Source organism: Canis lupus, chromosome 18 (assembly GCF_048164855.1).
Source record: "Canis lupus baileyi chromosome 18, mCanLup2.hap1, whole genome shotgun sequence".
In the NCBI taxonomy this organism is placed as follows: domain Eukaryota; kingdom Metazoa; phylum Chordata; class Mammalia; order Carnivora; family Canidae; genus Canis; species Canis lupus.
The window spans coordinates 47,134,950-47,159,462 of record NC_132855.1 but is presented as its reverse complement, the minus strand read 5'-3'; the positions used below and the strand labels follow the sequence as shown (position 1 = coordinate 47,159,462).

Genomic DNA, 24,513 nt, shown 5'->3' with positions numbered 1-24,513 from the left:
CATTGCCAATTAAGTATAAAAGTGTGGCAAAATAAATAAATAAAAGTGGCCAATTCTGTAACTGAAAGATGGTATCCTTTGGAGTTTTTTCCTTTTGTTTTAATTTGCATTTTTTTGATTACTGGTGCTGCTAATCTTTTAAAAATGTTTATTAACCATTAGTCTTTTTAAATGAAGTGTTACCTTTTGAAGCAATATATGTGAAATATGTTAATAGATAGCATCCCAAAATGTTTTATTTATTTATTTATTTATTTATTAATTAATTAATTTATTTATTTATGATAGTCACACAGAGGGAGAGAGAGAGAGAGGCAAAGACATAGGCAGAGGGAGAAGACATGCATCGGGAGCCTGACATGGGATTCGATCCCGGGTCTCCAGGATCACGCCCTGGGCCAAAGGCAGGCGCTAAACTGCTGTGCCACCCAGGGATTCCCCCTAAAATATATTTTATGTTTAAAACTGGTTTTTAGTTTTAGGTTGTGTGCCAGTGAGAATACTGAGCTTTTCTGAGTTACATCTTAATGTAACTTTAAACATCTTTAAACCTTTTTGTTTGAATGGATTTTAGGCCTGTAATGTCCAGTAGCTAATTATTATTGCTCTCTTAAGACGCCTTCACTTTTTTGCTTTTAAATATAATGTTGTCATAGCATTCTTATAGCTAAGTCTTTGTACTTCAACATGATTATTTCCTTAAAGAGGCACATTTCTACAAACAAAATCGCTAAAACAAAGAAGACTGTTAAGTCCCATCTGCTGTTAAATTGCCCTCCCTAGACATTCTACCCTATATATTCTGCCTTTCCCTGGCTCTTACAGAGATCATCATTTTGCTATGGAAAACCAGTCCTATGACCTGTGCACTACATCCCATCATCCCTCTTATGTTAAGGTCTTCACCCAAACTCTTGTCCTCTTCTGCTAATTTTCCTTCTTTTCTAGATCTTCCCACACATCACAGCATACAGGTGTGTTATTTTTCCTGTGTTAAAAACAAAACAGAGAAACTTTCCCCATAGTCATTTTGAGCTACTTTTCAGCCACCTCTCCTTTATTACAAAACTGTGCCTCCAGTTTATTTATTTATTGCCTCCATTCTCCCTTGTGCTATTCAAATTGAGCTTTAATACTTACCCCTGAAAGTGCTCTTGTCAAAGTTAGCAATAATGTCTCATTGCCAAATCTAGTAGTTAATTGTTTCCTCATCTGTCTCAGTGTTTGACTTTCAAGCAGTTTGATACATGTGAGTGCTTTGAAGAGATCACTTCTCCTTTTGGCTCCTCCTTACTCCTCTTCCCCGTTTCTCCTTATTTCCCCATCCTCTAAATGTTAGACTGTTGCAGAGATCATTCCCAAATCATCTTTGCTCTGTGTATTCGCTAAGTACTTTGCTCCAGTTTCATGGATCTAAATACTATATCTATGCTACTCTTTCCCAAATGTGTATTTCTGCCTGGAACACTGCCCTAAACTCTAGACTAACATATCTAGCTGCCAGCTTGCCACCTCCACTTGGATGTGTGGTAAAGCATCTCGAATGAGCATGTACAAAACTGAACTCCCAATTTCTCAGCTCCCAACTTTTCTTCCTTTTAACCTTTCCCTTTCCAAGAATGGTAGTTCTGTCATTCTGGCTGCTTATGCTCAAAACTTTGATATCATGATTGAATTTTCTCTGCCATAATCCACATAGGATCCATCAGTAAATCCTTTGGTACCATCATTATTACCTCCTTAAATTAAATTAAGGTCCATTATTTTTTCTTTTTAAAAAATAAATGCTTAATTATAAGAAGTAAAGGAATAATGAAGGTGATCATAATTCTTACTCTCTTTTTAACAATTACAAATAGTAAAGCATTATAAAGATTTGATAAAAAGGGATACTTGGATGGTTCACTGGTTGAGTGCTACCTTCAGCTCAGGTTGTGATCTGGGGTCCTAGGATCAAGTCCTGTATTAGGTTCCCCACAGGGAGACTGCTTCTCCCTCTGCCTATGTCTCTGCCTTTGTCTACGTGTCTCTCATAAATAAATAAATAAGTAAATAAGATTTTTTTATAAAAGAAAACTATTTTTCCTTTTTTTTTTTTTTTATATTTTTTTTAATTTTTTACTTATGATAGTCACACAGAGAGAGAGAGAGAGAGAGAGGCAGAGACACAGGCAGAGGGAGAAGCAGGCTCCATGCACCGGGAGCCCGACGTGGGATTCGATCCCGGGTCTCCAGGATCACGCCCTGGGCCAAAGGCAGGCGCCAAACCGCTGCGCCACCCAGGGATCCCTATTTTTCCTTTTATATCACTGATATTTCTTTCATTGCCTCAGTAAAAAATTGTAAAATATTTTGTTCTTTAAAATATATGAATATTTCTGAAACTCTTATCATTTTTCCACCAAAAATATTTGCAGAATTTCTGTCTTTTAGAATAAGAGACTTTTATCAGTATCAACTTTTCTTGTGAATAGGATAGAAATAAGTCTTAGCAAATCATATAGACCGTTCGTGACCTGGCATCAGTTTACCTTCTTAGCCATATTATTTGTCTAACACCCATTCAGCTTTTTTGGAAAGCTATAGTATTATTGGCCGTTGAAATGTTGAAAGGCAGTGTAATATTGTTTAAAAGCTTTTTATTTTATTTTATTTTTTTTAAAGCTTTTTAAAGCTTTTTAATACCAATTCCTCTACTAGGGTGACCTTGAGCAAACTACTTATCTCTTATTCTTATTATCTTCCTTTGTTGGATGAATCTATTAAATAGTAGAGTGATATGTCATGGATCTTTCATGAGGATTAAGGAGATAATGTATATGAAGTGTTTATATAGTTCCTTGGAGTCATTGTAGGTAGGTATTTATTTTCTTTCTTGTCCTTGCAAGGAACTTCCTTATTATCAGTCTTCTTTTTCTATTCTTTGAAGTTTTAAAATATTACTAATTTAATTTCATTGGTAGTCATATAATCATTCTGATTTTCTATTGATTCAGGTTTGGTAGATTATATTTTATTAGAATTTAAATTTGTCATGTTGAGAGATTTAATCTCTATCTCTTTTCATTTCTAGTTATCTTTTGCCTTATGTGTTCATAACCCTTTTTTTGCTTAATTTTTAAAATCATTCTTGCCAAAGTTTGTCAATTTTATAGGTTTTTTTTCAATTTTTTAAAAGATTTTATTTATTTGAGAGACAGAGAGAGAGAGCACGAGTGGAGGGAAGGAGCAGAAGGAGAAGCAGACTCTCCTGCTAAACAGGGACTCCGGGATCATTACCTGAGCCAAAGGCAGATGCTTAACCAACTGAGCCACCCAGACACCCCTGAAAAATAATTGATAAATATCACTGTATAAATTTAAGGACTACAGAATAAAGTTTAATTCATATATATTGTGAAATGATTACCACAAAGGTTCAACTAACATCTGTCTTCTCATAAGGATACAATTAAAAAAAGGGAAAAAAATTATCCTTGTGATGAAAACCCTTAGGATTTATTCTCTTAAAAACCTTCCTATAGAGGGGAGGGGCAAGATGGCGGAAGAGTAGGGTCTCCAAATCACCTGTCTCCACCAAATTACCTAGAAAACCTTCAAATTATCCTGAAAATCTATCAATTCGGCCTGAGATTTAAAGAGAGACCAGCTGGAATGCTACAGTGAGAAGAGTTCACGCATCTATCAAGGTAGGAAGACGGGGGGGGGGAAAAAGAAAGAAAGGAACAAAGGCCTCCAAGGGGGAGGGGCCCCGCGAGGAGCCGGGCTGAGGTCGGGGCGAGTGTCCCCAGGACAGGAGAGCCCCGTCCCGGAGAGCAGGAGCTGCACCGACCTTCCCGGGCGGAAAGGGGCTCGCGGGGAGGTGGAGCAGGACCCAGGAGGGCGGGGATGCCCTCGGGCTCCCGGGAACACTAACAGACACCTGCGCCCCAGGAGAGTGCACCGAGCTCCTTAAGGGCTGCAGCGCGCACGGCGGGACCCGGAGCAGCTCAGAGGGGCTCGGGCGGCGGCTCCGCGGAGGGGGCTGCACGGCCCCGGGAGCAGCTCAGAGGGGCTCGGGCAGAGGAAGAGGCTCCGTGCGGAGGGGGCTGCGCGGTTCCAGGAGCAGCTCGGAGGGGCTTGGGCGGCAGCTCCGCGGGGCTTGGGCGGCAGCTCCGCGGAGGGGGTTGCGTGGTCCGGGAGCGCGAATCCAACAGCGCAGGCCCCGAAGCACAGGGCGCCGGGACACAGCCCAGGATCCGGCCTCCCCCCCGGGACAGGCAGAGGCCGGGAGGGCCCAGGACAGCGAGGACGCTCCTGCCCCAGCTGAGCAGATCAGCGGCCGCGCCCCAGAGCCTCCAGGCCCTGCAGACGGAGTTCCTGCCGGAGCTGAATCCAGGTTTCCAGAGCTGCCCCGCCACTGGGGCTGTTCCTCCTGCGGCCTCACGGGGTAAACAACCCCCACTGAGCCCTGCACCAGGCAGGGGCAGAGCAGCTCCCCCAACTGCTAACACCTGAAAATCAGCGCAACAGGCCCCTCCCCCAGAAGACCAGCTAGACTGACAACTTCCAGGAGAAGCCAAGGGACTTAAAGTACACAGAATCAGAAGATACTGCCCCGTGGTTCTTTTTTTTTTTTGCTTTTTGATTTGTTTCCTTCCCCCACCCCTTTTTTTCTCCTTTTTTTTTCTTTCTCTTTTTCTTCTTTTTTTTTTTTTTGTTTTTTTTTTCTTTCTTCCCTTTTTTTTCTCTTTCTCTTTTCTTTCCTTCTTTCTCTCCTCTCTTTTTCTCTTTTTCCCAATACAACTTGCTTTTGGCCACTCTGCACTGAGCAAAATGACTAGAAGGAAAACCTAACCTCAAAAGAAAGAATCAGAAACAGTCCTCTCTCCCACAGAGTTACAAAATCTGGATTACAATTCAATGTCAGAAAGCCAATTCAGAAGCACTATTATACAGCTACTGGTGGCTCTAGAAAAAAGCATAAAGGACTCAAGAGACTTCATGACTGCAGAATTTAGAGCTAATCAGGCAGAAATTAAAAATCAATTGAATGAGATGCAATCCAAACTAGAAGTCCTAACGAGGAGGGTTAACGAGGTGGAAGAACGAGTGAGTGACATAGAAGACAAGTTGATGGCAAAGAGGGAAACTGAGGAAAAAAGAGACAAACAATTAAAAGACCATGAAGATAGATTAAGGGAAATAAACGACAGCCTGAGGGTTCCCGAGGGCGCCGAAAGGGACAGAGGGCCAGAATATGTATTTGAACAAATTCTAGCTGAAAACTTTCGTAATCTGGGAAGGGAAACAGGCATTCAGATCCAGGAAATAGAGAGATCCCCCCCTAAAATCAATAAAAACCGTTCAACACCTCGACATTTAATAGTGAAGCTTGCAAATTCCAAAGATAAAGAGAAGATCCTTAAAGCAGCAAGAGACAAGAAATCCCTGACTTTTATGGGGAGGAGTATTAGGGTAACAGCAGACCTCTCCACAGAGACCTGGCAGGCCAGAAAGGGCTGGCAGGATATATTCAGGGTCCTAAATGAGAAGAACATGCAACCAAGAATACTTTATCCAGCAAGGCTCTCATTCAAAATGGAAGGAGAGATAAAGAGCTTCCAAGACAGGCAGCAACTAAAAGAATATGTGACCTCCAAACCAGCTCTGCAAGAAATTTTAAGGGGGACTCTTAAAATTCCCCTTTAAGAAGAAGTTCAGTGCAACAATCCACAAAAACAAGGACTGAATAGATATCATGATGACACTAAACTCATATCTCTCAATAGTAACTCTGAATGTGAACGGGCTTAATGACCCCATCAAAAGGCGCAGGGTTTCAGACTGGATAAAAAAGCAGGACCCATCTATTTGCTGTCTACAAGAGACTCATTTTAGACAGAAGGACACCTACAGCCTGAAAATAAAAGGTTGGAGAACCATTTACCATTCGAATGGTCCTCAAAAGAAAGCAGGGGTAGCCGTCCTTATATCAGATAAACTAAAATTTACCCCAAAGACTGTAGTGAGAGATGAAGAGGGACACTATATCATACTTAAAGGATCTATTCAACAAGAGGACTTAACAATCCTCAATATATATGCTCCGAATGTGGGAGCTGCCAAATATATAAATCAATTATTAACCAAAGTGAAGAAATACTTAGATAATAATACACTTATACTTGGTGACTTCAATCTAGCTCTTTCTATACTCGATAGGTCTTCTAAGCAAAACATCTCCAAAGAAACGAGAGCTTTAAATGATACACTGGACCAGATGGATTTCACAGATATCTACAGAACTTTACATCCAAACTCAACTGAATACACATTCTTCTCAAGCGCACATGGAACTTTCTCCAGAATAGACCACATATTGGGTCACAAATCGGGTCTGAACCGATACCAAAAGATTGGGATCGTCCCCTGCATATTCTCAGACCATAATGCCTTGAAATTAGAACTAAATCACAACAAGAAGTTTGGAAGGACCTCAAACACGTGGAGGTTAAGGACCATCCTGCTAAAAGATAAAAGGGTCAACCAGGAAATTAAGGAAGAATTAAAAAGATTCATGGAAACTAATGAGAATGAAGATACAACCGTTCAAAATCTTTGGGATGCAGCAAAAGCAGTCCTAAGGGGGAAATACATCGCAATACAAGCATCCATTCAAAAACTGGAAAGAACTCAAATACAAAAGCTAACCTTACACATAAAGGAGCTAGAGAAAAAACAGCAAATAGATCCTACACCCAAGAGAAGAAGGGAGTTAATAAAGATTCGAGCAGAACTCAACGAAATCGAGACCAGAAGAACTGTGGAACAGATCAACAGAACCAGGAGTTGGTTCTTTGAAAGAATTAATAAGATAGATAAACCATTAGCCAGCCTTATTAAAAAGAAGAGAGAGAAGACTCAAATTAATAAAATCATAAATGAGAAAGGAGAGATAACTACCAACACCAAGGAAATACAAACGATTTTAAAAACATATTATGAACAGCTATACGCCAATAAATTAGGCAATCTAGAAGAAATGGACGCATTCCTGGAAAGCCACAAACTGCCAAAACTGGAACAGGAAGAAATAGAAAACCTGAACAGGCCAATAACCAGGGAGGAAATTGAAGCAGTCATCAAAAACCTCCCAAGACACAAGAGTCCAGGGCCAGATGGCTTCCCAGGGGAATTTTATCAAACGGTTAAAGAAGAAACCATACCTATTCTCCTAAAGCTGTTTGGAAAGATAGAAAGAGATGGAGTACTTCCAAATTCGTACTATGAAGCCAGCATCACCTTAATTCCAAAGCCAGACAAAGACCCCACCAAAAAGGAGAATTACAGACCAATATCCCTGATGAACATGGATGCAAAAATTCTCAACAAGATACTGGCCAATAGGATCCAGCAGTACATTAAGAAAATTATTCACCATGACCAAGTAGGATTTATCCCTGGGACACAAGGCTGGTTCAACACCCGTAAAACAATCAATGTGATTCATCATATCAGCAAGAGAAAAACCAAGAACCATATGATCCTCTCATTGGATCCAGAGAAAGCATTTGACAAAATACAGCATCCATTCCTGATCAAAACTCTTCAGAGTGTAGGGATAGAGGGAACATTCCTCGACATCTTAAAAGCCATCTATGACGGGATCCCTGGGTGGCGCAGCGGTTTAGCGCCTGCCTTTGGCCCAGGGCGCGATTCCGGAGACCTGGGATCGAATCCCACGTCGGGCTCCCGGTGCATGGAGCCTGCTTCTCCCTCTGCCTGTGTCTCTGCCTCTCTTTCTCTCTCTGTGACTATCATAAATAAATAAAAAAAAATTAAAAAAAAAAAGCCATCTATGAAAAGCCCACAGCAAATATCATTCTCAATGGGGAAGCACTGGGAGCCTTTCCCCTAAGATCAGGAACAAGACAGGGATGTCCACTCTCACCACTGCTGTTCAACATAGTACTGGAAGTCCTAGCCTCAGCAATCAGACAACAAAAAGACATTAAAGGCATTCAAATTGGCAAAGAAGAAGTCAAACTCTCCCTCTTCGCCGATGACATTATACTCTACATAGAAAACCCAAAAGTCTCCACCCCAAGATTGCTAGAACTCATACAGCAATTCGGTAGCGTGGCAGGATACAAAATCAATGCCCAGAAGTCAGTGGCATTTCTATACACTAACAATGAGACTGAAGAAAGAGAAATTAAGGAGTCAATCCCATTTACAATTGCACCCAAAAGCATAAGATGCCTAGGAATAAACCTAACCAAAGATGTAAAGGATCTATACCCTCAAAACTATAGAACACTTCTGAAAGAAATTGAGGAAGACACAAAGAGATGGAAAAATATTCCATGCTCATGGATTGGCAGAATTAATATTGTGAAAATGTCAATGTTACCCAGGGCAATATACACGTTTAATGCAATCCCTATCAAAATACCATGGACTTTCTTCAGAGAGTTAGAACAAATTATTTTAAGATTTGTGTGGAATCAGAAAAGACCCCGAATAGCCAGGGGAATTTTAAAAAAGAAAACCATATCTGGGGGCATCACAATGCCAGATTTCAGGTTTTACTACAAAGCTGTGGTCATCAAGACAGTGTGGTACTGGCACAAAAACAGACACATAGATCAGTGGAACAGAGTAGAGAATCCAGAAGTGGACCCTGAACTTTATGGTAAACTAATATTCGATAAAGGAGGAAAGACTATCCACTGGAAGAAAGACAGTCTGTCTCTTCAATCAATGGTGCTGGGAAAATTGGACATCCACATGCAGAAGAATGAAACTAGACCACTCTCTTTCACCATACACAAAGATAAACTCAAAATGGATGAAAGATCTAAATGTGAGACAAGATTCCATCAAAATCCTAGAGGAGAACACAGGCAACACCCTTTTTGACCTCGGCCATAGTAACTTCTTGCAAGATACATCCACGAAGGCAAAAGAAACAAAAGCAAAAATGAACTATTGGGACTTCATCAAGATAAGAAGCTTTTGCACAGCAAAGGATACAGTCAACAAAACTCAAAGACAACCTACAGAATGGGAGAATTTATTTGCAAATGACATATCAGATAAAGGGCTAGTTTCCAAGATCTATAAAGAACTTATTAAACTCAACACCAAAGAAACAAACAATCCAATCATGAAATGGGCAAGAGACATAAAGAGAAATCTCACAGAGGAAGACATAGACATGGCCAACATGCATATGAGAAAATGCTCTGCATCACTTGCCATCAGGGAAATAAAAATCAAAACCACAATGAGATACCACCTCCCACCAGTGAGAATGGGGAAAATGAACAAGGCAGGAAACAACAAATGTTGGAGAGGATGCGGAGAAAAGGGAACCCTCATACACTGTTGGTGGGAATGTGAACTGGTGCAGCCACTCTGGAAAACTGTGTGGAGGTTCCTCAAACAGTTAAAAATATACCTGCCCTATGACCCAGCAATTGCACTGTTGGGGATTTACCCCAAAGATACAGATGCAATGAAACACCGGGACACCTGCACCCCGATGTTTCTAGCAGCAATGTCCACAACAGCCGAACTGTGGAAGGAGCCTCGGTGTCCAACGAAAGATGAATGGATAAAGAAGATGTGGTTTATGTATACAATGGAATATTCCTCAGCTATTAGAAATGACAAATACCCACCATTTGCTTCAACGTGGATGGAACTGGAGGGTATTATGCTGAGTGAAGTAAGTCAGTCGGAGAAGGACAAACATTATATGTTCTCATTCATTTGGGGAATATAAATAATAGTGAAAGGGAATATAAGGGAATGGAGAAGAAATGTGTGGGAAATATCAGAAAGGGAGACAGAACGTAAAGACTGCTAACTCTGGGAAACGAACTAGGGGTGGTAGAAGGGGAGGAGGGTGGGGGGTGGGAGTGAATGGGTGAGGGCACTGGGGGTTATTCTGTATGTTAGTAAATTGAACACCAATAAAAAATAAATTAAAAAAAATAAAAAAAATAAAAGGTGTGACAAAGCCAAAAAAAAAAAAAAAAACCAAAAAAAACCTTCCTATACTCATACAGCAGTGTTAGCTCCAGTCATCATGTTGTATATTACATCCCTAGTACTTATTTATCTTATGACTGGAAGTTTGAACCTTTTGACCACCTTATTCTAATTCGCCTTCCCTTTCTCCAATTCCTCCTCTCTCTTCCCTCTGCCTCTAGTAACCCCAAGCCTGATCTCTTTTTCTAGTAGTTTGTGTGTGGGGTGTGTATGTGTGTGTGCATGTGTTTGTGTTTAGATTCTACTATATGAATGGAATCATATGGTATTTCTCTTTCTCTGCTTTATTCACTTAGCATAATACCTTCAAGGTCTATCCCTGTTGTTGCAAATGACAGAATTTTTCATATTCTGTTGTATGCATGTACCACATCTCCTCTATCCATTCATCTACTAATGGACCCTTAGGTTGTTTCCATGTCTCAGTTATGGTACATGATGCTGCTGTGAATGTAGGGTGTAGATATCTTTTCAAGTTAGTGTTTTGTTTTCTTTGGATATATTCCCAGAATTGGAATTTCTGGACAATATAGTAGTTCTATTTTTAGTTTTTGGAGGAAACTCCATTCTGTTTTCCATAGTAGCTGTATCAAATTTACAGTCCCACCAACTGTGCACAAGGGCTCCCTTTTCTCCACATCGACACTAGCATTTGTAGGTCTGCATTTATGCCAGTGCCATTCTGTTTTGATTACTGTTGATTTGTAATGTATTTTGAAATCAGTAAGTGCAACGTCACCAGCTCTATTCCTTCTCAGGATTACTTTGGCTGTTTGGTGTATGCTGTTCTATGCAGATTTTAAGATCGTTCTAGTTCTCTGAAAAATGCCATTGAATTTTGATAGGTATTGCATTGAATTGTAGGTTGCTTTAGGTAGCATGATCATTTTAACAAATTTAATTTTTCTAATTCATGAGCAGAGAATGTCTTGAAGCTCATTTGTGCCTTAGTTTCTTTCATCGGTGTTTTCAGTGTACAGGGCTTTCACTTTCTTACATCTATTCTAAGGTATTTTATTCTTTTTGATGTAATTATAAATAGGATTGTTTTCTTAATTTTTTTGATAGTTTGTCATTAGTGTGTAGAAACACAGCTTATTTTGTATATTGATTTTATATTCTGCATCTTGACTAAGCTTGTTTATTCTAACAGTTTATTGATGGTGTCTTTAAGGATTTCTATATGTAATATCTTGTCATCTTCAAACTGTCCGTTTTACTTCTTCCTTTCCAATTAAAATGTCTATTTATTTTTCTTGACTAATTGCTCTGGTTAGGATTCCTAATTCTAGATTGAATAATGGTAGTGACATTGTCTTCTGATCTTAGAGGTAAGGTTTCCAGCTTTTTACCATTGAGTATTTTAGCTGTGGGTTGGTCAGATATGGCCTTTATTATGTTGAGATATATCTGTTATACCCAGTTTATGGAGAATTTTTATGATTTTTTTTTCTTAGTACTTAAATTTACTTCGTTTCTTATAAGTATTTAAGGCTACAAATATCCCTTCAAGTACTACTTTACTTTGGCTTTATAAACTTATAGAAGTTTGATAAATTGTTTTTTATTCTAGTTGTTTTAAGTAAAATTTCCATTATAATTTTTTGACCAAAGAATATTTGAAATGTAATTCTTAATTTTCACATATTTTCAGGGCTTTTTTACAGTTGTGATTGGCTATATAATGATAGTTTCTTGAAATTTGTAGGGCTATATAATAATAGTTTCTTGAATTTGGCCTAGAATTGGTCAGTATTCTAATGATTGGGTAGTATATTCATTAGACTGTGCTTGTTATGACTGTTCTGCTACTCTGTATCCTTTATTATTACTTATGCTTCATCTCTTTAATTGAGTTGATTACTTCTTTCATTGTCATATCTGATTTTTCAGTTTTTTTTAGGTGGTAGTTTACATTATTGCTTTTTGGTTTTTGAATCTAACTTAAAAAAGATACATCTAAGTTTTGAATTCTTAGATATTCCTGAAATAATGAATTTTTTGTCAATATGTAGTAGCTATAAATATGTAGTAATTTTTTGTCTCTTAAAGTCCATTTTGTCTATTATAGAGTCCTACCAATTTTCTTTAGGTTAGCATTTTATATTATATTTTAATCTTTTTTAACCATATTTAATCTAACCTGACATGCCTTCTGTTGTATATCAGTTCAGAGACATTAATATATGAGAAAATGGTTTGGCAGCAGGTAAGATGTCATCAACTGTAAGTTGTATCCTGATTTCAGATATGTTAATATATGAAAAAATGTACAGCAGGAATTTATGAAATAGAATGCTTTTCAACGTGTCCTTTTTTTAGGTATATCTTTTAAAAATAGTACTTAACTGGAATTTTGTATTTCCAGTGTAGTTAACATACCATTTTATGTTACTTTCAAGTGTACAATACAGTGATTCAGCGGCTCCGTATATTAGTCAATGCTCATCAATATATACTTAACTGGAATTTAAAAATCTAGTCTAAAAGACTTTGTCTTCTTTTTTTTAATTTAAATTCAATTTAGTTAACATATAGCATATTATTAGTTTCAAGGGTAGAATTTAGTGATTCATCAGTTGCATGTAACACTCAGTCCTCATTAAACTGAAGTGAGGGCATCTGGGTGGCTCAGTGGTCATGACCACGGGGTCCTGGGATCAAGTCCCACAACGGGCACCCCAAAAGGAGCATGCTTCCCTCTCTGCCTATGTCTCTGCCTCTCTGTGTGTGTCTCTCATGAATAAATAAGTAAAATCTTAAAAAAAAAAACTGAGGTGATTAGGACATTTACTGATACATTTGGATTGATGTCTACAGTTGTACTCTTTGCCTTCTTTTTTTTTAAGATTTATTTATTTATTTGAGCGAGAGAGAGCAGGAGTGGGGACAGAGGAATAGGGAGAGAGAGCATCTCAAACAGACTCCCTGCTGAGCTTGGAACCCAATGCAGGGCTTGATCCCATGACCCTGAGATCATGACCTGAGCCTGCAGGCATCAGGAGTCAGATGCTTAATTGACCAAGCCACTAGATGCCTCTGTCTCTTTGCTTTCTATTCTACATTTTTGGCATTTCTTTTTCTACCCTTTCTCTATTTCTCCTTTTCTCTTTCTTTTCTTTCTGTATTGATTTTTTCCTCTCCTCCCATTTTATTTCTCTACTAGTGTATGAGTTACATACTATACTTCTCTTCTTGTTTTGATACTCCATTGATTTTAATATGCATTTTTAAAAGTTAAAGTTAGTATCTTTAAACCTATTCATATAAATGAGGACTTTGTATAATTTTAACTCTAGTCATATCATTCTTGACATATGCTAATGTTATCCAGAATTGTAGGTCTCTCATTGATGTATTTAAAATTCCACAAAGGAGGCATCATTGTTAGTGTTTCATGCTCTCAATATATATTAAGGTTTACTTATAAGCTTCAAATTTTCTTTGCTCACTGCTTCTTCTTGGATCATTTTCTTTTTCTTGGAATATGATCATTATAAGTTCTTTTAGGAGAATTTATTGGTACAGCACTCAGGTTTTATTTTTCTGAATATGTACGCTTATACTGCCCTATTTCTGGGAAGATAATTTTGCTGGATATGCTATTCTAGCATAGCAGTTATTTTTTCTAAGTATCTTGAAAATCTTTAATAAATAATTATAATTTCTTCATATGTTTTATTAATTCCCTCTTCGGTTGTATCTGATTATTAGTACATCCATTTAATTTTTAATGTCAAATATAAATTTTTTTAGAAGTTCTGTTTGTCTGTTTTTTCAGAGCTGTTTATCATGAGCCACTGCTTTATTTTTTCTAGATCACTAAAAACCATGGCTCTTGACAGGCAAGTTTCCTTTGGTGTGTGTTTGTTTATTGATTTGTTTTCTAGATCATTAACTGAGAGCATCTCCTTGGAGATAGGGTCTTTCCTTATGGAGAGGTCTCTGATTCATATTTGCAACATACTTGGTCCCTAGATTCTGGAGCCCAACAAGTGCAAACACAGATCACAGAAAATGAAATATATATCTTTCTTTGATCCTTATGATATTTTCTACCATTATATCTGTGTAAACCTATGAAATTATGATTTCTGACCTGGATTTGTTTTGAGTCATATTTTCTTGGTGTGCTTCCATCTCTTTAATTGTTCTGTATTCATATGTATTTTGTAGGCAACTTGTTGTTGGTCCTTATTTGTCTTTTTTTAAGGTTTATTTATTTATTTTAGAGAGCAATTGCATGTGAGCAGGGAGAGGGGCAGAGAGAAGAGGGAGAGGGAGAATCTCAAGCAGACTTCACGTTGAGCACAGAGCCCAATGGGGGCTTGATCCCATGACACATGAGATCATGACCTGAGCGAAAATCATAAGTTGGACACTTACCTGATTGAGCCACCCAGGCATTCCAGTCCTTATTTGTCTTAATTAAACTTAAAAATTTGGCTTTTACTCTTGAGTTTAACCCATTTAAGATTTTTGTAACTTATTTTGTATTAGGGATTATTCTGTCATCTTATTTTTTGTTTTGAATATACTATATTTTCATATTTTGCTTCTTCATTTGCTAGAGATTTTATTTAATACTTTGAAGATTTTACAGAATATTTGTATTGTTTTTGCTTATATCAATATCATGCTTATATTTCAAAATGTATTTTTCTCTCTCTTTAAATATAACACTTCCTCTTCTAAACCAGACATCCGTTTTACTGCACTTCTTCATTTAATTTTTTCTTCTTATTTTTTTCTCTTAACCTTATTTTGTCCTCCTGTATGGATAGCATTAGGAATTTTAGATATGGATTGTAAGCAGTGCTTCCTCTCTTCTACCTCTGCTTCTTCTTTCCCCAGTGGAAAATGCTTAGAAGTGACTAGTTTTTCTGAACCTCTTATTGTCTTCTCTTTGCTAAAGCTGAGCTGACCTCAAACACTAACCTATTATATCTCACTGACATTAGGCTGGTAGTGCTGTTTGTCTGCACTGCAGTGGATACTGGACAGGCAGTGATTCTACCTGAGACAGAAAAAACTCAGAAATTTCTTTCTAAAACATCTAGGTTTTCTGGTTCACTTATCTGGAAATCTTTTCTCTCTCCTCAGAACATTCTCACAGTTCTTGTGTTAATTCCTTATGTCTGTAAGCCTCATTTGAACTTCTGTAACATCTCAAGGCTTGACTGTGTGAGAGGGAGTTGGCAGTCTATACTAGATTGTCATTTTTTTCAGGAAGCTAAAGTCTTCATAATATCATTATTATAATTGTATATGGAGTGCTAAATATTTTGGAGTTTGCTCACCAGTAGCTTAATAAATAGAGAAGTATTTCTTAATGGAGTAAAACATACTAACTTTATTTTTAAATGTTTAATCTTCCCAGTTCTGACAGTATCAGCAGTGATGAGGAAGAGCTGAGGACTTTGGGAAGCAGTGGTAGTGAAAGCAGCACTCCAGAAAATGTCGGGCCTCCTTTCATCATGGATGAGAATAGTTGGTTCAACAAGTGTAAGAGAGTTAAACAAAAGTATCAGCTAACCCTGGAACAGAAGGTATTTATCAGTTGCCAAAATTCATTTCATTTGATTCTTGTTACTGTCTTTGGACTGTCACTACCAAAAGATCTCTTACCTGAATGTAAGTGCTGACCCACTGCTTGTTTCCTTTCTGTTCTTGAATTGTCCTTGTCTTGATGAAAAATCAGGGAAGGTCTTAAAAGAGGCTTTTGTTTGTTCATCTTCTTCTAATTTTATGTTTTAATATAAAAATTAGCCATTTAGGGGCACCTGGTTGGCTCAGTGAAGCATCTGACTCTTGATTTCAGCTTGAGTGCATGATCTCATGGTTGTGGAATTGAGCTCCACGTTGGGCTCCATGTTGAGCATGAGCCTGCTTAAGATTCTCTCTCTCCCTGTCTCTCTCTGTCCCTCTCACCCTCTAAAAACTTTTCAATTAAATTAAAAATAAGTCATTTGTTCTTCTGTATGTGGTTTCAGTTATATGTTTGGGATTTTAGCATTTATTAGGAGGATAAAGATAAAGCAGTCAAATATGAAACAAAAGAATTCTATATTAATATCATTCAACATAGACCTTAAAGCAAAAGCATTATTAAGACTAAAGAAATACATTGCCTTTGAAAAAAAAAAGAAGAAACTGTTCACCAGGAATCTATAACATGGTAGAGATGAGTAAAATGGGTAAAGGGGTTCAAAAGGTGCAAACTTCCAGTTTACCCACCTCCAGTAAACATATCTTACTGAACATCAGGGAATGGCTTTAAGGATAGGAAATACACATTAAATTTTTATATTCATTTAAAATGATCTTTTTACTACTTCATCAGCAATACTTTGAGATTATTTCATTATGATATGGAAAGAATAGCATTTAACCTACTCAGTATTTATCTTCAAAATATACATTAGAATTTTGCAGTTGCTTTATCTTGTTGATACTGTATTTTCAGGGTTATCTTGAAGAACTCTTACGACTTCGAGAGAACCAGCTGTCTGAATCTGTCTCCCAGAATAAGATACTACTTCAGAGGATCGAAGATTCTGATCTGGCCCATAAATTGGAAAAGGAACAATTAGAATATATAATTGTGGAGCTTCAAGATCAGCTGTAAGTAAGATCCTTTTAGGAAAATCTTGGCAGTATGTAGACATAAGAAAATGTCATGTTTTGACATAGGATTCAAATTCCAAGAAGTCTGGTTTCTTGCTATTAAGTTCTTTTTCCCTTATTCTTTTTTAAAAGTTTACTTTTCCTTTTCTCATTATAAAAGTAATCCATATTCTCATTACAGATATTTTACAAAATATAGAAAGAAAATAAAAATTATCTTCAGTTGTGTACTACCCAGAGTTAACTTCTATAACTTGATGTATATTCTTTCAAATGCATATACATAATTTAAAAAGTATTTAGTTAGTTATTGACTGAATGATTGATTGATTGATTGATTCAAAAGATGTTATATAAGACCAGTATCATTCAAAGTACAATGATGATGAAATGTTTGTTACCATGTGTGCCAGAATATCACTTAGCACCATCCAGTATAGCTTTTTTCCATAGCAGATTTGGGTTTTGTTTGTTTTTGTTTTTGTTTTTGTTTTGTTTTTTACTGAAGAAAGGTATGTATTGATCTACGCTCTGGTATAAGCTCCATAATTTGTCACTATTTAAAGCCCTTGTATAAATCATACCATTTTGTGAAACTTGATTTTATCAATTAATTGTTTATGGTGAAAATTTCCCACATTAATATTTATTTAATCTTAAAGGATAATTTTAAAAGTTTTTGTTTTGAAATAATTTCAGAATTTTAGAGAAGTTGCAAGGATAGAGCAAAGAATTTCTATAGGCTGTTTCTTAGTTTTGCCAATTCTCAACACTTCGCCACATTTGGTCATAATTCTCTCCCTCCTGCATACATCACAACTCTCTACCCCATAATACTTCATTTGTGTCTTTCCTCAGGACAAATATAATCTCTTATATAATCACATCTATCAGTGTAAGAAATTTAAATCAGGGTAATACTTTCATCTTATCCATACTCATTTCAATTTCATTAATTGCCCAGTAATGTCTCCTATTACAGCTTTTGTTTTTCTGGTACAGGATCCAGTCCAGAATCATGTTTTGCATTTGGTGGTTTGTTTCTTTACTTACCTTTAACTTAGAACAGTTTCTCACTCTTTGTCTTGTATGAGATTGGTATTTCCAAAGAATGCAAGCTGGTAATTTTATAGAATGTCCCTCAGTTCGAATTGGTTTGCTTTTCCTTGTGATTAGAATGAGTTTATCCATTTGTGTTTGGGATATAAGTGGTGTGTGCATAAGTGTTGTGGATATCATATCCAGAGGTCTATGGAGTCTGTTGGCCTTTTATTACAGAGATTTAATTTTAATCATTTGGTTAAGGTATTTTTTTTTCTCTGTATAGTTATTGTGGTTCCTTTTGTGATTAACAAGTAATTTCCAAGGAGATCCTTTGAGACCTAGTAAACATGAAAGATGACTTCTTTAAGTAAAAAAATCTTTTATTAATAAACATAAAACTTCAATATTTTCTAGGAATTTGTATCTTGATGAAAAGAATTATGTACACATACTATTTCTTATTTTTTCCTAATATTTCACTGAGAGTGTCCTATGGAGTATCACTCATTGAGTAGATTAATACCTTCCAAAACTCTGGTTCTGTAAGCAGGGAGAAAAATATCAAGAGCCAAACAATAGAGATTTCTAGTTACTTATCTATTATTAAAAGAGTAAGAAGATAATTAAATTTTTCTTTTGCTGTTGATACTGGTAGTTTGTTTCAGTGTTTTTAACTTAAAAAAATTGTAAAATCAGTTTTTATTTTATCAAAGAGATATTTTCATTTGAAAGCTAAAATGTATCACATTTATTATACTTCTAATAATTTAAAGGAAAAGACTCCCAACTTTTTAGTTTTAGAATCTGAGTTACAGTTTTAGAATACTTTTATGATAGAAGAGTGTCATTGATAGAGTTTTCTTAGTGCCGCTAAGGAGATTTTAACTAAATATTACCAGAGCAAAAAATAAATACTGAAGGCCACCCATCAGAATTAGCCTATTTTCTTGAGTTTAGGGTCAAAGATTTACTTTCATATAGCATGGCTACACTCTTAGCCAGGTTAGTTGGTGTCTTACAAGATGCCTTTGTAAAAAAAAAACAAAAAACAAAAACACAAGGATACTGAAGAAGAGTAAGATATATTCCTTTGAGAATCTTCACAGTTCTCACTACATTAACTGGATCATCTGTAAGGTACAGAATACTCTGGGCACTTTTGTGACTATAAGGAAAGTGAACATTTTTTTCCTTCTTTCCTTGCTGAGGTTTTTTTTTATCAGCAGTTAGAAAGGCCTGCAAGAAGTGCTGGACACTGGAATTCTCTTTGTTAATCCTGAGATTGTAGTAGGGGCCCTGAGAAGATTAAAATTTATTAGGCATAGAAGGAGGAGGGGCAACATGGCGGAAGAGTAGGGTCCCCAAGTCACCTGTCCCCACCAGATTGCCTAGATAACCTTCAAATTATCCTGAAAATCTACGAATTCGGCCTGAGATTTAAAGAGAGACCAGCTGGAATGCTACAGTGAGAAGAGTTCGCGCTTCTATCAGGTAGGAAGACGGGGAAAAATAAAGAAACAAAAGGCCTCCAAGGGGGAGGGGCCCCGCGAGGAGCCGGGCAGAGGCCGGGGCGAGTGTCCCCAGGACAGGAGAGCCCCGTCCCGGAGACGCAGGAGCTGCACCGACCTTCCCGGGCGGAAAGGGGCTCGCGGGGAGTTGGAGCAGGACCCAGGAGGGCGGGGATGCCCTCGGGCTCCCGGGGACACTAACAGACACCTGCGCCCCGGGAGAGTGCGCCGAGCTCCCTAAGGGCTGCAGCGCGCACGGCGGGACCCGGAGCAGCTCGGGGGGCTTGGGCGGCGGCTCCGCGGAGGGGGCTGCGGGGCGGGAGGAGCTCGGAGGGGCTCGGGCAGAGGAAGAGGCTCCGTGCAGAGAGGCCTGCGCGGTTCCAGGAGCAGCTCGGAGGGGCTCGGGCTGCGGCTCCGCGGAGGGGGCTGCGAGGCAGGAGCGCGAATCCAACAGCGCAGGCGCCGGAGCACAGGGCGCCGGGACACAGCCCAGGATCCCGCCTCCCCCGGGACAGGCAGAGGCCGGGAGGGCCCAGGACCCCAAGGACGCTCCTGCCCCAGCTGAGCAGATCCGCGGCCCCGCCCCGGAGCCTCCAGGCCCTGCAGACGGAGTAGTTCCTGCGGGAGCTGAATCCAGGTGTCCAGAGCTGCAGCAACCACTGGGGCTGTTCCTCTTACGGCCTCACGGGGTAAATAACCCCCACTGAGCCCTGCACCAGGCAGGGGGGCAGAGCAGCTCATCCAAGTGCTAACACCTGAGAATCAGCACAACAGGCCCCTCCCCCAGAAGACCAGCTAGAGGGACAAGTTCCAGGGGAAGTCAAGAGACTTAAAGTATACAGAATCAGAAGATACACCCCGTGTTTTCTTTTTCTTTTTTTTTCTTTTTGATTTCTGATTGCTTCCCCCACCCTTTTTTTCCACCTTTTTCTTTTTCTTTCTCTTTTTCTTCTTTTTTCCTTTTTTTCTTCCTTTTTTCTTTTTTCTTTTTCTCTTTTCTTTCCTTCTCTCTCTCTCTTTTTCTCCTTTTCCCAATACAACTTGTTTTTGGACACTCTGCACTGAGCAAAATGACTAGAAGGAAAACCTCACCTCCAAAGAAAGAATCAGAAACAGGCCTCTCTCCCACAGAGTTACAAAATCTGGATTACAATTCAATGTCAGAAAGCCAATTCAGAAGCACTATTATACAGCTACTGGTGGCTCTAGAAAAAAGCATAAAGGACTCAAGAGACTTCATGACTGCACAATTTAGATCCAATCAGGCAGAAATTAAAAATCAATTGAATGATATGCAATCCAAAATAGAAGTCCTAACGAGGAGGGTTAACGAGGTGGAAGAACGGGTGAGTGACATAGAAGACAAGTTGACAGCAAAGAGGGAAACTGAGGAAAAAAGAGACAGACAATTAAAAGACCATGAAGACAGATTAAGGGAAATAAACGACGGCCTGAGAAAGAAAAACCTACGTTTAATTGGGGTTCCTGAGGGCGCCGAAAGAGACAGAGGGCCAGAATATGTATTTGAACAAATCCTAGCTGAAAACTTTCGTAATCTGGGAAGGGAAACAGGCATTCAGATCCAGGAAATAGAGAGATTCCCCTCTAAAATCAGTAAAAACCGTTCAACACCTCGACATTTAATAGTGAAGCTTGCAAATTCCAAAGATAAAGAGAAGATCCTTAAAGCAGCAAGAGACAAAAGCCCTGACTTTTATGGGGAGGAATATTAGGGTAACAGCAGACCTCTCCACAGAGACCTGGCAGGCCAGAAAGGGCTGGCAGGATATACTCAGGGTCCTAAATGAGAAGAACATGCAACCAAGAATACTTTATCCAGCAAGGCTCTCATTCAAAATGGAAGGAGAGATAAAGAGCTTCCAAGACAGGCAGCAACTGAAAGAATATGTGACCTCCAAACCACCTCTGCAAGAAATTTTAAGGGGGACTCTTAAAATTCCCCTTTAAGAAGAAGTTCAGTGCAACAATCCACAAACACAAGGACTGAATAGATATCATGATGACACTAAACTCATATCTCTCAATAGTAACTCTGAATGTGAACGGGCTTCATGACCCCATCAAAAGGCGCAGGGTTTCAGACTGGATAAAAAAGCAGGACCCATCTATTTGCTGTCTACAAGAGACTCATTTTAGACAGAAGGACACCTACAACCTGAAAATAAAAGGTTGGAGAACCATTTACCATTCGAATGGTCCTCAAAAGAAAGCAGGGGTAGCCATCCTTATATCAGATAAACTAAAATTTACCCCAAAGACTGTAGTGAGAGATGAAGAGGGACACTATCTCATACTTAAAGGATCTATTCAACAAGAGGACTTAACAATCCTCAATATATATGCCCTGAATGTGGGAGCTGCCAAATATATAAATCAATTAATAACCAAAGTGAAGAAATACTTAGATAATAATACACTTATACTTGGTGACTTCAATCTAGTTCTTTCTACCCTCGATAGGTCTTCTAAGCACAACATCTCCAAAGAAACGAGAGCTTTAAATGATACACTGGACCAGATGGATTTCACAGATATCTACAGAACTTTACATCCAAACTCAACTGAATACACATTCTTCTCAAGTGCACATGGAACTTTCTCCAGAATAGACCACATACTGGGTCACAAATTGGGTCTCAACCGATACCAAAAGATTGGGATCGTCTCCTGTGTATTCTCAGACCATAATGCCTTGAAATTAGAACTAAATCACAACAAGAAGTTTGGAAGGACCTCAAACACGTGGAGGTTAAGGACCATCCTGCTAAAAGATGAAAGGGTCAACCAGGAAATTAAGGAAGAATTAAAAAGATTCATGGAAACTAATGAGAATGAAGATACAACCATTCAAAATCTTTGGGATGCAGCAAAAGCAGTCCTGAGGGGGAAATACATCGCAATACAAGCATCCATTCAAAAACTGGAAAGAACTCAAATACAAAAGCTAACCTTACACATAAAGGAGCTAGAGAAAAAACAGCAAATAGATCCTACACCCAGCATAAGAAGAGAGTTAATAAAGATTCAAGCAGAACTCTATGAAATCGAGACCAGAAGAACTGTGGAACAGATCAACAAAACCAGGAGTTGGTTCTTTGAAAGAATTAATAAGATAGATAAACCATTAGCCAGCCTTATTAAAAAGAAGAGAGAGAAGACTCAAATTAATAAAATCATGAATGAGAAAGGAGAGATCACTACCAACACCAAGGAAATACAAATGATTTTAAAAACATATTATGAACAGCTATACGCCAATAAATTAGGCAATCTAGAAGAAATGGACGCATTCCTGGAAAGCCACAAACTGCCAAAACTGGAACAGGAAGAAATAGAAAACCTGAACAGGCCAGTAACCAGGGAGGAAATTGAAGCAGTCATCAAAAACCTCCCAAGACACAAGAGTCCAGGGCCAGATGGCTTCCCAGGGGAATTCTATCAAACGGTTAAAGAAGAAACCATACCTATCCTACTAAAGCTGTTTGGAAAGATAGAAAGAGATGGAGTACTTCCAAATTCGTTCTATGAGGCCAGCATCACCTTAATTCCAAAACCAGACAAAGACCCCGCCAAAAAGGAGAATTACAGACCAATATCCCTGATGAACATGGATGCAAAAATTCTCAACAAGATACTAGCCAATAGGATCCAACAGTACATTAAGAAAATTATTCACCATGACCAAGTAGGATTTATCCCCGGGACACAAGGCTGGTTCAACACTCGTGAAACAATCAATGTGATTCATCATATCAGCAAGAGAAAAACCAAGAACCATATGATCCTCTCATTAGATGCAGAGAAAGCATTTGACAAAATACAGCATCCATTCCTGATCAAAACTCTTCAGAGTGTAGGGATAGAGGGAACATTCCTCAACATCTTAAAAGCCATCTACGAAAAGCCCACAGCAAATATCATTCTCAGTGGGAAAGCACTGGGAGCCTTTCCCCTAAGATCAGGAACAAGACAGGGATGTCCACTCTCACCACTGCTATTCAACATAGTACTGGAAGTCCTAGCCTCAGCAATCAGACGACAAAAAGACATTAAAGGCATTCAAGTTGGCAAAGAAGAAGTCAAACTCTCTCTCTTCGCTGATGACATGATACTCTACATAGAAAACCCAAAAGTCTCCACCCCAAGATTGCTAGAACTCATACAGCAAATTGGCAGTGTGGCAGGATACAAAATCAATGCCCAGAAATCAGTGGCATTTCTATACACTAACAATGAGACTGAAGAAAGAGAAATTAAGGAGTCAATCCCATTTACAATTGCACCCAAAAGCATAAGATGCCTAGGAATAAACCTAACCAAAGATGTAAAGGATCTATACCCTCAAAACTATAGAACACTTCTGAAAGAAATTGAGGAAGACACAAAGAGATGGAAAAATATTCCATGCTCATGGATTGGCAGAATTAATATTGTGAAAATGTCAATGTTACCCAGGGCAATTTATACGTTTAATGCAATCCCTATCAAAATACCATGGACTTTCTTCAGAGAGTTAGAACAAATTATTTTAAGATTTGTGTGGAATCAGAAAAGACCCCTAGGGATCCCTGGGTGGCGCAGCGGTTTAGCGCCTGCCTTTGGCCCAGGGCGCGATCCTGGAGACCCGGGATCGAATCCCACGTCGGGCTCCCGGTGCATGGAGCCTGCTTCTCCCTCTGCCTGTGTCTCTGCCTCTCTCTCTCTCTCTCTCTTTCTCTCTGTGTGACTATCATAAATAAATAAAAATAAAATAAAAAAAATAAATAAATAAAAAATAAAAAAAAAGAAAAGACCCCTAATAGCCAGGGGAATTTTAAAAAAGAAAACCATGTCTGGGGGCATGACAATGCCAGATTTCAGGTTTTACTACAAAGCTGTGGTCATCACGACAGTGTGGTACTGGCACAAAAACAGACACATAGATCAATGGAACAGAATAGAGAACCCAGAAGTGGACCCTGAACTTTATGGTAAACTAATATTCGATAAAGGAGGAAAGACTATCCACTGGAAGAAAGACAGTCTGTCTCTTCAATCAGTGGTGCTGGGAAAATTGGACATCCACATGCAGAAGAATGAAACTAGACTACTCTCTTTCACCATACACAAAGATAAACTCAAAATGGATGAAAGATCTAAATGTGAGACAAGATTCCATCAAAATCCTAGAGAAGAACACAGGCAACACCCTTTTTGAACTCGGCCACAGTAACTTCTTGCAAGATACATCCACAAAGGCAAAAGAAACAAAAGCAAAAATGAACTATTGGGA

At 38.6% G+C, this 24,513-nt stretch overlaps 1 protein-coding gene across 15 annotated transcripts in view; it reads left to right on the top strand.

Moving 5' to 3' along the window:
* The window catches only part of RUNDC3B (RUN domain containing 3B), a 168,091-nt gene that overhangs the window by 101,025 nt on the left and 42,553 nt on the right, over positions 1-24,513 (top strand). For all 15 annotated transcript variants that reach the window (XR_012011083.1, XM_072784329.1, XM_072784320.1 and 12 more), the window contains 2 exons: positions 15,422-15,590; positions 16,508-16,665. Coding sequence is in view for 14 of the 15 variants with exons in the window: in XM_072784329.1 (XP_072640430.1) it covers positions 15,422-15,590; positions 16,508-16,665 (327 nt within the window). In the remaining variant the exon portion in view is untranslated. The remainder of the gene's footprint in view (positions 1-15,421; positions 15,591-16,507; positions 16,666-24,513) is intronic.